Genomic DNA, 16,699 nt, shown 5'->3' with positions numbered 1-16,699 from the left:
TTGTGGTTTTCTCCAGGAAACAGGGGCAGGTGACGAGGGTGGCGGTCAGTCCCTGACATCCCCCGGCAGCTGCCTCAAGGACTTCCGAACCCACCCGATCATCGAGTGCCAGGGCGCGCGAGGTTCTTGTCACTACTTTGCCAACCTCTACAGCTTCTGGCTGACCGCCATACGCCACACAGATCAGTTTGTCAAGCCCAAGCCCGGGACCATCAAAGCTGCCGGGGAGCAGCGACGTAAGGCCAGTCAATGTCAAGTCTGCCTCAGACAGTACAGCACATTTTGACCCAAGGGTGAAGAAGGCTTTAGATTACTTGGTGCTAAATTGAGTTACTTTTCCAAAAGTTCAACTTAGACATGTCTACTTAAGCACATAATGAGGTTGCAAAGTATCAGGCTGAACTTCTCGACCGGTGATTCCCAATCTTTTTTGAAGTAAGGCACACATTTTACATGAGGAAAATCGGCTGACAAAAAGGCGTTGTTGGCATAGCCTTAACCGCACGTCAAATCTTAGTTTAACCAAGATAATGACGGCGGAATTTCCAATGAGTTTGGCCACATGTTCTTACAAATGCTGATTTTTGTACATGATTAATTTGACCATCAACGGATGATACGTATGTGGCTGATGATTATCTTGACAATGTTTCTCATGTGTTCATAAGTGTTAGTAATTTTTTTCAAGTAAAGTGTCCCTCCAGGGAAAATTCTTATAAATGCTTCTTTTTTTTTTTTTCCTTCGGCATCTAAATTGTGCTCTTCAGTGGTTCGAATGACAAAACTTAGAATGAACGAACAATTGCCACTGTTCCTTTTACGTACGTATATAATGATCATCTTTTTTCCTGTGGTAGGTTTCAAGTTCATATTTATTTACGTATTTCTCTTAACAAGCCCAAGTGACAATCAGAATACAATGCTTAATTTTCCTCAAACAAGTTTTTTTTCCTTTATTTTTTGAAATACGCAAAACAAGAGAACACTCAATAAGTGCAATAAGACAGAGGACTCTGACAGTGCGGTGCTCTCTCTACCTTTTCACAGTGCACGTTTATACACACAAAAAGATTGTACATCATCATTATTACATTTCCAAAACCCTACCCCGCCTTCCCGAGTATTATGGGTGAGGGCGGGGCCAAGTTAACATTTTAAAACAATCATATTTATTTCTTTATTTTTTCTTTCGATTCAGCTTGCATACGGTGTAGCTAGGCACACACAAACACAGAGGTCACTCCCTGGTGCGCTCTCTCTCTCTCACACGTATCGTATCGGTACAACACAGAGGGAGGGCTGCGGCGCTGATTGGCACCACGAGAGGGGGTTACTGCACTTGCACTCTGAAGGGTGTTGCTCATCTGTCCAACCCATACTAGTATTTGGCAATGTGGACATTGCATTTGAATATGCAAAAGGGAACCAATTGAGATGATGAAAACAAGAGGTTGAGGTAGAGGGAGAGAGAGAGCTGAGGGAGAAGGAACATTGTTACCAGCCTGATTGGATGTGATGGAACGGTGATGGGCAGTGCAGTTTTCTTGGCAAACCCCCGAGATTTGGAGGCCTTTGTGCAACCCCCTGTCCTTAGATTCATTTCTTGAGCTGTTGGCCATGACATAGGTCCTCGATGATCTCCGTAAATGTTTCCAGCCAATTGCAATCAATCCGGGGACAACCAATCGGTCAATGACTGCATGTCAAACACACGCACGCACGCACGCACGCACGCACGCACGCACGCACGCACACAGCCAATCCCGAATGGAGCTTTGACTTCCCTGGCAAAATAAAACGCGGCACATGGCACAGCTCGCTACTTGTCAAGTTTTCAAAAATATATACTGTATATAAGCATCATCTTGAAAGGTATTTCTTAAGCAAGTGCATATGGCTATTATAATCTGCAGTAAAATCAAGACAGGTTCTAAAAGCTCAGGTGTTGATTGTACAGGCTGGTTATTGGCATCAAGTATTTACACTGTGTACTGGTACTTGTAGTGTGCATGGCAAAATAAAGGCGCCGGCGTTGAGTGGATTGCCACCAAGCCCATTTTGAATAACCAACCCATCCAAAGTGCAACCACACAGTTTCTTGCTTAAAACAGGCTTTGGCTGGTTTTGGAATTCATACTGTCAATAATGTCTTTTCTAATTTGCTACGACACACCCGTATTGGTGTGGTTCAATACTACAGATATCATCATCACATTTCCTCTGTCATCCTACCACACTCTGACAAAATTTCACACCCCCCCTCCCCCTCTAAAAGACTGATGAAATGACTTCTTTCCATTATACATTTGAAATGAGCTAAAGTGGGCGCGGATAGCAATCTACAGCCTGTCCGTTAGGGATGGGCATTTCACTCCATTTCCTTGTCGACTATGGAAAGATGTTCCGCTTAATGGGATTGGACAATCCTTTTCTGATTGTTCTGAAGTCGAGTGGATGACAGTGTTGTATTACGATAGTGAAAAATGTGCGGATGAACCTCAACTTCACATAGCTGCCATGTTGCGTCTTTTCAGATGAAACATGAACCGACTGAATCGGCAGCACTCCATTTTGTCTTAAATGCTTCCAAACACGATGAATCGACAATTCTCTCCTCACTCACTTAACAATCGATGAAAGCCATCCCTAATGCCGACACAACTCCTCGACTGACAACACAACAGTGAAACTTTCAAAGAGTTGAAGACAAAACAGAATACATCATTCATCTTAAGTAGTGCTTTCAAAAGATGTTGGGTCGAAAGAAAAACGTTATGCTACAACAGGACAAGTATTCATCGAGTATTTAAGGTAAAAGTAATGGGCAAAACGTAAAAAAACAATCCTAAAATAACCAAACGTTAGATGGCATCTCCATCTGCTATACATCATTTCGGATGCTCTTTAATCCCCATCTGATTTAGAAAATATCTATTGATCAAATATCTACTCTACTGGTTATATAACAAGAATCCAGCCACATGAAATAGAAAAATATCAAATATCACCAGCGATGATAAGAAAACATGACAACCTGAACAAGCAGAAATATTGCTATGGTAACACCATTGTCCTTTGACATCAGTGAGCATCCTCCTTCTGGTGCTCTAGTTGCTTGTCTGGATGATCCCTCGAGGGGAGAGGAAGGGGGCTCATTCTGGCTTGTGTGGCGCATGGCAGGTGTGTTTGGATCAAGTCAGATGGCAGTGTCCCAGAATACAGTTGTCTGCGTTGGGTAAGGAGGAGGACGGATCTTCTTGGCCCCGCCGCTCTTCCCGCAAGGCGGGAGGACCGGGGCACTCTCTTGCTTGCACTGACTTGGCCAATCCTCACTTCTGTCCGGGGGAGGCCTCTCCAGATACCGCTGCAGTTGAGGATGTTGCCTGGACCGGATTTCTTTGCAGAGTGTTCGCTTCCTCTCAATCTGCTCCAGCATCGTGGTGTCGCCGCAGATCCACGGCATCTGGGGCATCTGCTGAGCAGTGGCAGCGTATCAACTTGAGGCATCACTGCCACTAAGTGTGAAAGCACCAGGTTGGTTTGTGCGCCAACGCAGGTCAAGTCAACTGAAAACGCCTGTTTTCTTGTTGAACGCACTTCACACGGTTGAATGAAGTGCTTCGACTGCGAGGTGAACAACTATACGTAAATTTGAAATCTGCTTACCTGGCTGTGATGAGCCTCTGCCGCTCTCCTTTGTGGCGTCCCGATTGGGGACGGGTTAGCGGATATGGAAGGCGAGCGGGCATACTTAGGCGCTGCTTTCATATCTACAAAGACGGTGACAAATGTGGCCTTATTAGAAAGATTGACCAGGAATTATTGAAAGGCATACCCAGATAATGGTACATAGTAGTTTGGATGAGACCACGACTGCGCTGCTGTTTACTTTTCAGCCCGTTCCATCCTCGATGAAACGTTTGCGAGCCCACCGGTTGGCACCCCCATCCATTAATAGCATACACGCAACGAAGCCTCACCATTTCCGGTGCCCACGGTCATCGGAGGGCTCCCCGTTGTTCTGCTGTGGTGGGTAGGCGTGGTGGTGCAGGAGTGCTGGCCCGACACTGTGCTCCCGCTTCTCTCTTGTGCTTTGGACGGGTCCGTACTCTGATTTGCTCTGTTCTCTCGTCGTGGCGTTCCGTCACATCTGTGTCCCCTTTCTTTGCTGTCGCACCTGTACTCCATCGCGGTAGGGCTCTTTGGGAGCTTACCGTCATACTGGTGCTGATCCGAGCCATTGGGACTTCTGTCCTTGCTGTCCGGTCTTACTTCCAGGCCAGTCCGGCTCAGATCTTTACTGTCCTGCCTTGGTAGAAAAGGTGGTGGAAGGTCTCCGTTGTGGACGTTTCTCTCTCTTCCCTCATGCTTTGATTCGGAGACAAATCCTGACCTTTCTTTACTGCTGCTGCTGCTCCTGGGTGCCTCTTGTCTGGGAAGGATCTCAGGCGGTTGGTCTATCCTGCCCTCGTGTCTGTGCTCCATGTCGTTCCTCGCCCTCTCTTTGCTGTCTTGTCGGGCTAATAAATCGGGACGATAGTCTTTGCTATCATGCCTGTATTCGGACGCAGTTCTAAATCTGTCTTTGCTCTCCTGTCGGGGCAGAAGCTCGGGCGGCTTGTCTCTGCTATCGTGCTTTGAGTCCAGCCCATTTCTCACACGCTCTCTGCTATCTTGTCGGGGTATGAGCTCCGGTGGCTGATCAAGCAGTCGCTCTCTGCCGTCGTGTCTGCAGTCTCCACCATTTCGAGCACCCTCTTTGCTGTCTTGTCTGGGTAACAACTCTGGCGCCTGATCGAGGAGTCGCTCTCTGTCTTTGTTTTCCTGTTTGACCAAAGACTCCATTCCGTGTCCTGGACCCCTGTCCTTACTGTCTCGCCTCGGCATCAGGTCTCCGTTGCTAATCCCTCTATCTTTTGAGTCTCTTCTTATCAACGGAATGGGTTCCATGGAGCTGCAGCTCCTTTCTTTCGAATCCCACCTAACTGGAATGGGCTCCACACTGCTGTAGCCTTGGTCTCTGCCTTCCCGACTGTCCCTGCGGACAAGTGCTGCATCCACGTTGCTTCGGTCTTTGCTGTTGCGCCTGTGGGACAGTGACTCTATGTTGTTGGATCTATCCCTGTCTTTGTCTCTGTCTCTGTCTTTGTCTTTGTCTCTGTCTTTGTCTCTGTCTTTGTCTCTGTCTCTGTCTCTGTCTCTGTCTCTGTCTCTGTCTCTGTCTCTGTCTCTGTCTTTGTCTCTGCGATGAGAGGACTCTTTGCCGTGGCGCTCCTTCGAGTCTCGCTTGGATTCCTTGCTGTGACCGTGCCGTTCCTTGCCTTCACGTTTGGACTCACCGTGGGACTTACTTTTGGACTCAGCTGTAAATATAAACAGAAGGTATTCAATATTGATTGATTGAATTGATTGGATTGTTTTTTTGAGATGCTAATCATTGAATAACACACTGGTTCACTTCTCAATTCATGTATAAAGTTGGATCATCTGGATCAAATCGCTGCATTGTCATCAATGTGCATTAACTACATACAAAGTATCAAAGCACTTCCCAAATCATTATGTTAATAATATTAGCCAGGATTGGGACTGTATGTTTTCAATAATGCTGCACTCTCCGGTAGAAGAGCAATACAATTGGCTTGTTCACTTTTCTGCATTCCATAAATTGTCCTCAAGATGGCACTAACTACATACAGTACAAAGAAAAAAAGGCAGTTGCTGAATACTTCTCATTCAAAAATAGTATGATCATAGTTGACTTTATGTGGGTAATGATAGTAGTGCCACATTTGCAAAACATGCATGGCTTTATTTGACCACATCTTTAAACACTGAACTATGAAACCCCCTTTTTATGCCTGCACGAAGGACTCGGATCCTTTCTGAACACTACTGTCGTTCCACACGCTGTAGTGTGTACTTGGGTAGAAACACAAAGGCTCACAAATGCGTATTGCAAGGGAGTACCCTGCTTCCTATATAGGCTCTTGCATAATAGGCATGTGTCGTATATACCTATGTACGTATGCGTGTGTGTGTGTGTGGCCAATGGTGATTAACCGCTTGGTATGTGGGTCAAGCTAGTTGTTGACGCTTGGAAGAGAGAAAAAAAAAAAAAAAGCTCCCATAGTTATGATTGAGCTTATGTGTGCATTGGGATAGATGCCAACAGCTCCCACACATGCTTGTTGTGCGGCTAATCAAAATACGGTTGAAATGACTGTTGTGCTAAATGAGCATATGGGGTTCGAAAACAGCAGCAGAGCTCAACGCTAATAATGTTTTCCATCATCGAGTATTTCGAAAGGATCAAATCGATTCTGTTCTATGGTGAATTCGAGTTCTTTTCATGTCAGCGTGGAGACACCAGAAAGTGCAGAATGTCTGCCGAGTGTAAAAGCTGCTGCTGCAGCATTCTGATTGGCTGCAACTCAAAGTAGACCATCCGGCGATTGGAGAGACAAGAGCATCTGTAATGCTCTGATGAGGTGTTAGATTGGAGTTGAGTGCCCTCGCTCTGTGCACATCAGGAGCGTGTTGCTCCGTCGCGCGCCGGCACCTCCTGAACTGTGATTGGCTGCTCTACACGGAGGGAGAGAAGCTGCAAAGAAGAAATGCAATTCTCCTCCTTCCTCTGTTGCTATGTTGTAGTTGCTAAGAGTAGAGTAGAGTAGAGTAGAGGTGCAGATATTTGGGCTCTTTCTATGATTTGTCTTGATCAGTCAGAGACACCAGAAACCTCCAGTTAATTTGATTTCTTTTGGCCCGTGACCCCCGTGACTACAAGTGGTTCGGATAATGGATGATTTCTTTTGTACAAGGTGTACTCCAACCAATTGTGGTTACAAAAATAAAATAAAATAGAAATGTGGTCTGATAGCGCCAAGTCATAGGTCAGTCGCAGGGACCTGCTGCCCATTTTCCACGATCGTTGCATATCAGGAAAATGTGTGAAATAACTTACTCTCTCCGGGCTCTTTGGATTTTCTCCCACTGGCGTTTTTCTTCAGCATGTTCCTGCCAGTGGTAAACAGGTTGGTCAGTTCATCCAGCGGGCTGGTGGGTGTCCGCGAACGCCCCATCGACACATTCTGCATGGAGCCATGGAGTCGTACCACACCATCTTGGGGCGGTGACCCTTTCCCATGAGGGGTGGCCGAGGCGCTTCTCGGCAGCCCCCCCGGAAATGGCACTGCAGCGTCGAACGGCGGCGTTCGCATGAGGCTCAACGGGGTCAGGCAGCGCCCCATGCTGACCGGCGACGGGCACGCCGAGTGGCTGCGTTGGTAAGACGATGAGGTGGATGATTTGTAGAGCGTACAAGGCAGGGGAGGTGCGGAGGAGCGGCCAGAAACGGTGAGGGTCGGGGTGGCCGTCAGCTCCCTACGGATGTGTGCCGAAGAGGCTGGCTCGGCAGAAGAGGTCGGCGATTTGCCGTAAGGTTGGTTCTCCATCATTGGCAATTTGGTAACGTCAAGCGGGGTGAGGGGGGACTCGTCCGAATTGGGCGAGCATTGGGCCGGGGCTGGAGGGAACACCAGCAGTGGAGGCCTGTGAGTAAGTAAGTTGGGGAACGGAGCAGGAATGTCACAGAAAGGAATGTTTCTCGGCGTGGAGCATCGGCTAAGAGGTTCGGGGTCATACGGTGCAGGGGTGGGACATGCCGAGCGACACCCCACCGGGTCAGTACGGTACTCCATATCATCCAGCATGGGGTACTTCATCTCCTCGTACACCGACTCCCCCGGCTCCTCGTCCTCGCTTTTCAAGAGTTCTCGCCCCCCGACGTCTATCCCGCCCATTTCGATGTAGACGGGCTCATCCTCGCAGTCGTCGGTGGGGCTGTCGTCGCTCTGCGGCGGCGGCGAGGCGTTGCGCTCGCACGGGGAGCAGGTGCGGTGGAGCGCTTTGGCCGGGCACACTCCACCGCTGTGAGTTTTGATGTAAGACTCGTCAAAGGAAACGCTCAGTTGTGTGTTTGGGTTCCTCTTGGGTTTGGGCGGTGGCACCCGCCGGCAGTCCTCACTGCATTCTTGAACTGTGAGAGAGCAAGAGAGAGTCAGTCGCTCAGTCATGCCGTGATTCAACAGCTTGTAGTATGTTTATTGTGTTTCTTTTCATTTACTTCGTTTCTCCCATTCAATTTCCCTTCCAATTTTTGGAATGATGCGGTGCGGTTCAGTGGGTCAGATGTAGGTCAATGTGTTGATGTCAATGGCAGTATCTTGAGTCTGATATGTGGCAATGGCTGAGGCATATGCCTGTTTCTAGGTCACATACGTATACAGCAGTCAGTGGATGCGCTACGCAAGTGCAGTATCTGGGTCACACACTACCACGCCGTGGAGCTTCTTTTTCAATGTGGTGATGTGGCATTGCAGTGGGAATCTCGTTTCATGTGCTGCAGTGAGCTTAGATGTCGTTACCGCGGTAGAGCACGTCATCCCCTCCGAGTGTTGCACTTTACTCCACCGAACCTGTTGGTGGCTTTGGAGGTCACGTACTGATTTGTTTTAATCAAAAGTGCCCCTTCCGCTGACAGGCCCCCTGCCGGTGAGCGTTGCTTGGACCCAGATCATGGCTGAAAATGTTCATGCTGCAGATTTTGTGCCTTTAATAATTCAGACAGCAGATGGCCCAGACACACGCATATAGTACTTCCCATAACTGTATGACTCACCAGCATAGTGACACACTAGATGCAGCAGGACGGACACATGCTCAAACATTGTCCGATGTAAATGAGGGCAGCAGGTATTATTGCGTGTTGCCCATTTCAACTCAGATAGACTCCAGCTCATCACTTTTTTTTCTATTGGGGATGGACTCCACATCTAGTCCGTTTGGAAACAAAGACATCAATCTACATTGGCAAAGGTTGCTGTTATCACGAAGGCAATGCTTATCGTAACGAAAAGATACAAATTAAGATGTCTGTTGAACAATTCCCGTGTGGTAATGATGACATTCTTCTAAGACTGTTGTTTCCTGATTGCCTCATCCTAATGTTTTGCATCAGAGCACGTCCTTGACGCTAGCAAAATCCCACTCGACAAAAATGTTTCCCGAGAAATTGACTTGGAATCGACTGGAAGAGGACGTCTTTTTTTCCGCCTGTCACTGTACGTTGCTGGCATAGATAGAGGAACAAAGATACATGATGAGTTGTCCACAAAGGCACATTTTTGCACAAATGAAGACACATTGGTGGGGAAGCACTTCCGGCACATTGGTTGGGAAGCACTTTTTTGGAGAATTGCAGTGGATGATGTTATCTTATTGATGCCTTTCGATGTGGGCTTGCATGTGCATGCATTCTCTTCCATCAACAGCTGCATTTTTGCACAAGCAGCTTTGCGTGGTGGATCCTTTTCAGTAGCGAGCGCTCGTGACAGATCCCCCTTGCTGTCCCTTCTCCTCTCCCTGGATTGCTCTTTTTCCTTACCGCCCTCTCCCTGTGGTAACCCTGTACCCCCATCCTAGGGGGAAACCAAATCTAGGTCATTCGCTCCTCCTGAATGAATTCTACTCTCCCGAGCTCCTCCCCTTCCTGCTACAGTGCACGCAACCCTCCCCCTCAGCTTGGAACACCCCCACAGCTCCGCCGTCATTGGCTGCACTGCCTCAGACTTCTGCATCTCTGCAGAGCCATTGGTGTGCGCTGCGCAGGGATGTTGTGATTGGCTGGGGAAGGAGGTCTTCTTTCTGTAGGACGGTTGCCGTGGTGCCCAGGAAGATCTGTGCGCACACACGGACATCCCCACCAATCTCAGCCAGGCTGGGCGAGTCCCTTCACATCGCATTGGCAGTCATGCATCTCCACTGAAATGGACTCGAAAGCCCTCAGCAACCTGTTTGAGTTTGCTCTCGCAGTCTCAACGATTCGAATAAAGGATTGCTCTCTGCAAAATACTGTTTGGGGAAAACATTTCTTAAGATGAATTATTACTTCTCGTCTCCATTAGAGCCTCCAGGATGTTGAGCCTCCTATGATGCCCTTGTTTTGATCCATGGCCAAATGAGCATGCTACGTATGTTTATTCTGCCCAAACAGACTGACTGATTGCTGCAGGCAAGATCTCAATTATGCCATCGCTACATTTCAACTTGCCAGTTTGGAAGCGGAAAAAAATGTTTTGGCGTTAATTGGCGATTTGCCCGGAGCTATGTAACAGTTTTTAAACAAGGTCACGGAAATATCAAGATCATTTTGCCCATTTGACAGATGACCGTGCAGCCAAAAACAGCATGAGCCGGATGAGTACACACATCCATCTGCTGGGCTAAAACCATGATAGTTCTTCATTTGTGGTTGGCTCCCAGTTCTGGGCTTTTGTGCTTCGAATCTTGACTTTGGTCTTTTATTTAATGGCACTTGGTGTAAAAGTGCTAGCTACGTCTTTACATGAGGCATCTGCTAAACCAACCGGGTGCAACGGTTCAATGTGATCGACTGGCGAGATGTCACGTCATTGTCGGAGAAGCAGGGTTGAAGAGGGCACCTCCGAGAGCTGCTAAATATAGCAGCGCGCTGCTTTGGTGTGAAGTGGCACCACCACTCACCATCACATCTGTCTCCACGACAGGCCGACACGGGGCTGTGGTCCACCGCTTCGGACGACATGCTCAGCTTGGTGGCCGGGTCCCTCCTGGGCTTAGGCGGGGGCTGCTTCCTGGAGGTCGGGCTCCCCACCTCTTCGTCTCCGCCCCCACTGCTGCCGCCCACAGAGTGGAGGGACTGGGAACGCACGGAGAAGCCCTGCCCACAGGCCAGAGCGTGCGGATGGGGCATGGGCATGCGTTCCTGTGGGTCTGGCATGGTGATGGAGCCCATACGTAAGTGCTTGCCTTCTGTTGCTACTATGTCCTCCCCCGTCCTACACAAGGATAAAAAGGAGATGCTGTTTCAATCACCGACAGTACATGCAAAAGCCATCGCATTTTTAATTTATTCTGTGATCACGCTGGAAACTCAAAGAACTCAAATCATCATTCCTTACTGAAATATATGGTCATGCTATTAATTAGTTTAGTTTAGTTTAGTTTATTGTTTAGCACAAATAACAGTGCAAGGAGGGAGACGAAGCCTAGGGCTTGTAAGAAGCTCCACTCCTGTTATATATACAAACAAAGTGCAGAAACAAACAAAGTGCTGTGCAGTCAAATGTCATTCGTTCCAGCGTCCCCAAAAATACAATGGTCATGTATTTTTAATGAGTGCAATGCCATTCCATAATTTGTGCTGCTTTCATCAAATAGTCAAGGATAGGTTTTACAGGAAAAAATTGTGAAGAGCAAAACCACAAACAAGCAGTTGACTGTACTGTATTACATGACATGACATGCCATTCAGTTCAAATCCTTGCGTCCATGTTCATGCTCCAGGCTTTTCCTGTTGGTGGACAGCAATAATAGAACAGTCCAAACAACAGTACATAATCGTCATGGCATGCTTCTCCTCTCTCTCTCTATCTCGCCCTCTCTTGCTCCCTCTCACCATTGCATTTCTGCACATGTCACATAAGTGTTACATCAATGTTAACAGCTGTCCTATTGCCTCCTGAAAACTGCTTATCTTTCAGGGCAAGCCATTGATTACATTTTCAATTCCGGATAGGACCAGTGCCGCTCACACTTAGAACGACACCATGACAGTGTCCCCCCCCCAAAAAAGACCATCACCACGCTCCTGGTGTGTACACAATCAATCCTTATAAATGCGTGATTGGCCTAAAAGGAGTGTTACTGATGTCTGAGTGGAGTATGTAAATGAGCTTCACGAGAAGACTGCAGTGCTCAACAGCTGGGAGTTTGTATTTACTGTAAAAATAAATTGGGCCGTTCAAACGATATGAATTTACATTTCCATGTTTTGATGTGTTTTGTGAAACCCCTGGGTGTGTGACTTTGCTTATTAGACCCCCCCCCGCCACCAGCTGCTGCACAGAAGGTGCACATGCAGAGAGGTCTGGTCCCAGCTCTAATCTGCCTAGCAACGCGGTACCCATAGAAACAAGATACAGAAGTAAGCGATAATAATAAAGCACACGTGCACTCGTCTGACATATGCACAGATTGACGAGGTGGATGATACGGCAGGCAACCTGTCCATTCGTAGAGTTCATCTTGTTTTAATGAACTGCAGTGTGTTCATTATTTGGGAAATTCTCTCACATATGCCAGCTCTGCATGACTGAATTGTCAAAAAACAAATCAAAGCAAGTTATGCTAAGATAATTATTCATGCCAATCAGTTTTTGTAGAGCATTTTTCTTTTTTTTTACTCAAGATCATAGTTATAACTTTTGATTACTGGTCCAACCCTTAAAAAACTAATACCGCCATCAAGAAAATTGAATATTGTCCACACCAGTAGGACAGTAGGTTTTTTTCTACTTTCGGTTTGTCATATTTACTTGATTTACAAACACAAAAATATGTCTTTTACTGGCCAATATTTTTTTGAAATGAAGTCATGTGTTCCTCATTTCCTTTTTTTTTTTTTCCAGACCAAATAGCAGAGGGGAAAAAGAAATCCCAATTACTCATTTATTTTTGAAGGGTGCTGCTGTGCACCCAAACAGAGAAAATATTTGTGTGTGTGTGTGTGTGTGTGTCTGTATACACATCAGTTTGTTCGCATGACTGTGATTATAAAAGAGAATATATTAAAGCCATATGGAATGGCGAAGGCAGGAAGGCCAGCCTCACTCAACGCTAACGTGTTGATCTGATTGGCCGTCGGCTGTTCCAGCTGTCACCAGGCAGAAACGCATCTCCTGCAATGGTGCTCACATTTAATCACTACATTTTTCTCTCTCTTCACCCCGCACATTTGCCTCCTCCTCCTTACTCTTGGAAGTTTTTTTGTTTTCCTCCCACACGCTTCCTAGCTTTTCTCTCACGCTGATAATGTCTCGATTTTGCTCCCGCTCGTGCACACAGAAGCAGTCATATTTGCATGCGAGGGCGAGCTTGCTCACGAAACCTCGGTCTCTTATTCTTTCTATTACTATAAAGAAGAAAAAGATCAGGAGGATTTGTTGGGGTGGAGACATTGGGGTCATTTAATTGACCTACATATATGACTCATGAAAAATCCAAATTTTAAACTCTTCCTCTTGCCGTGTTTTGGGTATTTAAAGAGCGGCCCACGCCCACGATCGTCCATGTGCTCTCCTCATAGCTGGGATGATTTCAAAACTATAATAGTGTCTGATCTGTCATTCTCAAGGACTGTGTGTGTTCCCTATCCTGGCCCGCAAGATTAGTTTTTTGGGTTAGTGTGCACATATACTAAAGAGGTTGCAAAGTAAAATAAAGCCTCTTGTCCCAATTTGGTTTGCCCTCAGGACGACAAATCTCAACTGACGGCATCCTAAAAATTTCATGTGATGGCCCACCCTTCCTTTCTTAATTCTCATAGTCCCCCCCCCCCCCCCCCCCCCCTCCAAATGGAGCAGTGATGACCTCAATCCAAGTCCTAAATAAATCTAAAAGTGAAAAACTAATTATCCTCCATAGATGATGGGTGGGCATAGTCTGTACTCGCAATGGTCCAAATGTGGCAAAGTGCCTGCGCCACAGGGACCCTGCGGCCGGCCAGTCGGCCCACTTCTTCCAACTTCTTCCCAGTGAACCCAAGACCGTTTTACCTCTTCAGAAGTAGGGCGATGACTAATACTTGATTCAAATAGTCTACCAACCTCCTTATGGCTTCCTCCTGCTTTCTCTTCTTGTCGTTTTTCTCCTGCAGGTACAGCCTATTCTTCTCATTCCTAGCGTGGTCCAGGTTCTGAGCCAGCAGGCTGTTGTAAGTTTTCAGTCCATTCTCCTCGACATACTGGAAGAAGCGGATAGTTTCCCGTTCCTTGGAGCTCATCATTCTTCAAATGATCCCACTGGAAACAGGAAATAAGGAAGTGATTAGCGGTGATTTCAATATTCATTTTTCAAGGTCATCGTAAGCTGAGCTTTTTATAGAGTTGCTTGTCGTTAAGATTTCTTACGCTTGCCGAAGAAGGTTCGTGCTACTAATGAACTTTGCATCATGTCCGTTCCTTGGGAGGATTGCAACATCCTCCAAGATCATGTGACATGTAGTACATGTACATGTCGTAGACACAGTAAACAGCCAAACCAAGTCTCCGATTTGGCTTGTTGCTTTTCCAAGTGGTGCTTTCACATTTTCGGGCTGAAATTGCCCGCTCTGACCACGCACACCGTAGATACAAAAAGAAGAAAAAAAAAGAGCTTTCATTTGTAAAAAAAAAAAAAAACCCAAAAAACGTGTGGTGGGCTCCGATGAGAACATGTAATACTCCTGGGAGTAGCCGCACGGATTAATTTTTACTCGACTACATTGGCGTGGTTTTGCATGCTCGCGCAATCGTCTTGTGTTTGGTGTCTAAAAATAGTCTGCACCCGAGTTGTTTCTTGCTATAAAAGACCATTACTGACAGCAGCAGTAATGTGCTATGCGACATAGTGTGGGAAATAAAAACAAAATCCCTGCCTCTCATTTTTCTCACTTGGTTGCAGCCATTTGGCATCCGAGATGAAGCAAGCAGGGGCTAACGAGGACGGTGACTGTTCACAAGTGTGTGAATTGGGAGAGGTCGGCAGTGAAGAAGACAGCTCATGCATGCTTTTATTATGTAGGTCAGTGTTTTCAGATGAGCCTAAGACTCATGCTTGTTTACGTGTGAGAGAACCACTGAATGTGCATGGGGAGGGGGAGGGGTCAGTGATAACTGTGTGTGTGTTATGCAGGGGGGTACTTGGAGGGCAGCCAGATGGAGACTGCAAGGCCAATTGGGAGGCCGAGCATTGTCTGGCGAACCTCAGCATCCGTCTACCTTGCGTCTGTCTATGAATGAATCCAGCGTGGCCACGAGGTCGTTGGCTTTATCTGATTGCTGCGACACGTTTACACTTTTTGGCACAGCGGTCGGCATCTCACAGTGCAAACCAGGTCACCAAAGCCCTAAAGCTGCTGAGGTGTTTTCCACCCTTTTCCTTGTCTTATCGCTGACGAGCAGGCACAAAATGTCCCAAAAAGGACTAGAATTGGATTTCAAAGGACAAAAGTGCACGGGTTCAATGTGTGAAGGATGCAGTGCTAGGTAAGGCACAGTTGCTGGAGCTGAATTAAGCCTGTCTGCTTAATCCCCGTAAGCCTGCAGCAGCAGCAGCAGCAGCAGCAGCAGCAGCAGCAGCAGTAGCAGCAGCAGCACTCTGCGCCCAACTGGGCTTGTTTATCACACTGTTTTTCATAAGCCCAGCCTTTCACATTGGATTGCCCTCCCATAGCTCATCAATGTAAAATGCTATTCTTATTTGCTCATTTCCATAAAAGCTGTCAATTGGACAACCCATTTACCTCAGTGCACCCCCCACCCCTCCCTCCCGCCCACTCTGCTCTGCTCTGCTCTGTCTCTTTCACTTGATGCATGGTCTCTCTCTCTCTCTCTCTCTCTCTCTCTCTCTCTCTCTCTCTCTCTCTTTCGCTCTCGTTCCTGTACTGGTGGTTGTGCCTGCCCATCACTGTGCCCCAGTTGACACTGACTGCAACAGTTGGAACGCAGATGTGCACTTTGGTTGAGATGTAAATCAAAGTGGCACACGGTTTGTGTTACCTAGCAACCGTGTGACAGGACAAGACCAGCATGGATATTTTGCAGACACAATGTCAAAAAGATTGCCAGGCCAATAACCGGCTGAGTGAACTAGCGTGCACCTGGCAGCCTGAGCTGTGCTATTTTGCATTTATTCAAAGAGTTGCGGGAATACGTACAGCGGTCTTGCGTCCCTGCTGCTGGTTTGTTCACCGGTGAATCTTCTGTCTTCACCAGGCACATCCAGTACGCACTCTGGCCTTTGCTGCAGCACCAGTGCACTATTCCCCTTAAATCCACCGAGAAATCCATCCATTGTATGGTCCAAACGCTCTGCTTGCTAGATGGAGTCCCGGTGACCCGGGATGAGGCTGGTGCTCGAGAGGAACTGGGCCATTGAGTGCAAGACCCGACGCTCCAGCCTCCCCTCAGATCCGATGGTGCCAACCTCCTTGCCAGGTGCCAGCCTTACCACTCTGCACATCAGCACATACTAGAGAAGAACGGAAGACGCAGCGGAGCTGCAGACCGCACCCGCCGTCACCTCCAATGCCGCCGCTGTGAGCATGACACAGACACGCGCGCTCACCTCAAAATACTGCTCGCTCGCTCGCTCGCTCGCACTTTCAGCCTTTAAAGTCTTTGACTTTCACATCAATTCCTTTGGTCCCATGCACAAATGCACAAAATCTCCCGCATTGTGACACATGGTGAAAGGAATCCTCACCCAGAGCCCAGAGATGTGCTTTTCCACCGTCCCAGCTGGTCGTCACAGGTCTGAACTGTCAGGTCTGTGCCGGAACAGATGACACCGGGCTTCACAGCGATAGATCAAAACAAGAACACGCCCACCGCTTACTGTAGCCACCTTCCGTTACAACGTCATCCTCTCGACCTCTCCTCCCTTGATAAAACCATTTGCTCACACCAGGTGCCTTCAGCTGCTCAATACGCGCACTCACATACATGCGTGTCGCTTTTCCTGGTTTTATGTTTCCTCTCTTGAGTGGTGGCTGTGTGCGTTTTGCTCGGAATGTAACTGGAGCTCAAATGTGTTTTTCTGCTTTCAGCACCATGGA

At 47.5% G+C, this 16,699-nt stretch overlaps 2 protein-coding genes across 4 annotated transcripts in view; one reads left to right on the top strand and one right to left on the bottom strand.

The window, feature by feature from the left end:
- Positions 1–1,124, top strand: part of LOC148386929 (uncharacterized) — an 18,421-nt gene extending 17,297 nt beyond the window's left edge. The window contains exon 50 of the mRNA XM_088396499.1: positions 17–1,124. Within this exon, the coding sequence (XP_088252625.1) occupies positions 17–286 (270 nt within the window). The 3' untranslated portion in view covers positions 287–1,124. The remainder of the gene's footprint in view (positions 1–16) is intronic.
- On the bottom strand, positions 855–16,699 carry nyap2b (neuronal tyrosine-phosphorylated phosphoinositide-3-kinase adaptor 2b). 3 transcript variants are annotated; one of them, XM_088396485.1, is made up of 8 exons: positions 16,348–16,699; positions 15,800–16,178; positions 13,710–13,904; positions 10,567–10,880; positions 6,968–8,041; positions 3,981–5,363; positions 3,667–3,770; positions 855–3,475 (listed from the first exon to the last, which is right to left on the bottom strand). In XM_088396485.1, exons 3-8 carry the CDS (start codon positions 13,886–13,888, stop codon positions 3,197–3,199), a joined length of 3,333 nt encoding a protein of 1,110 aa, XP_088252611.1. In that variant the 5' UTR covers positions 13,889–13,904; positions 15,800–16,178; positions 16,348–16,699; the 3' UTR covers positions 855–3,196. The 3 variants fall into 3 exon arrangements, with proteins under 3 accessions (XP_088252611.1, XP_088252610.1, XP_088252612.1); XM_088396484.1 differs by having other exon boundaries at positions 15,800–16,699; XM_088396486.1 differs by having other exon boundaries at positions 855–3,472; positions 15,800–16,699.

This window comes from Syngnathus floridae, chromosome 14 (assembly GCF_059516105.1).
Source record: "Syngnathus floridae isolate MCC-2025c chromosome 14, RoL_Sflo_1.0, whole genome shotgun sequence".
Classification (NCBI taxonomy): Eukaryota; Metazoa; Chordata; class Actinopteri; order Syngnathiformes; family Syngnathidae; genus Syngnathus; species Syngnathus floridae.
Note: the sequence above shows the minus strand (reverse complement) of the source record. Positions and strands in the feature narration are given on the sequence as shown.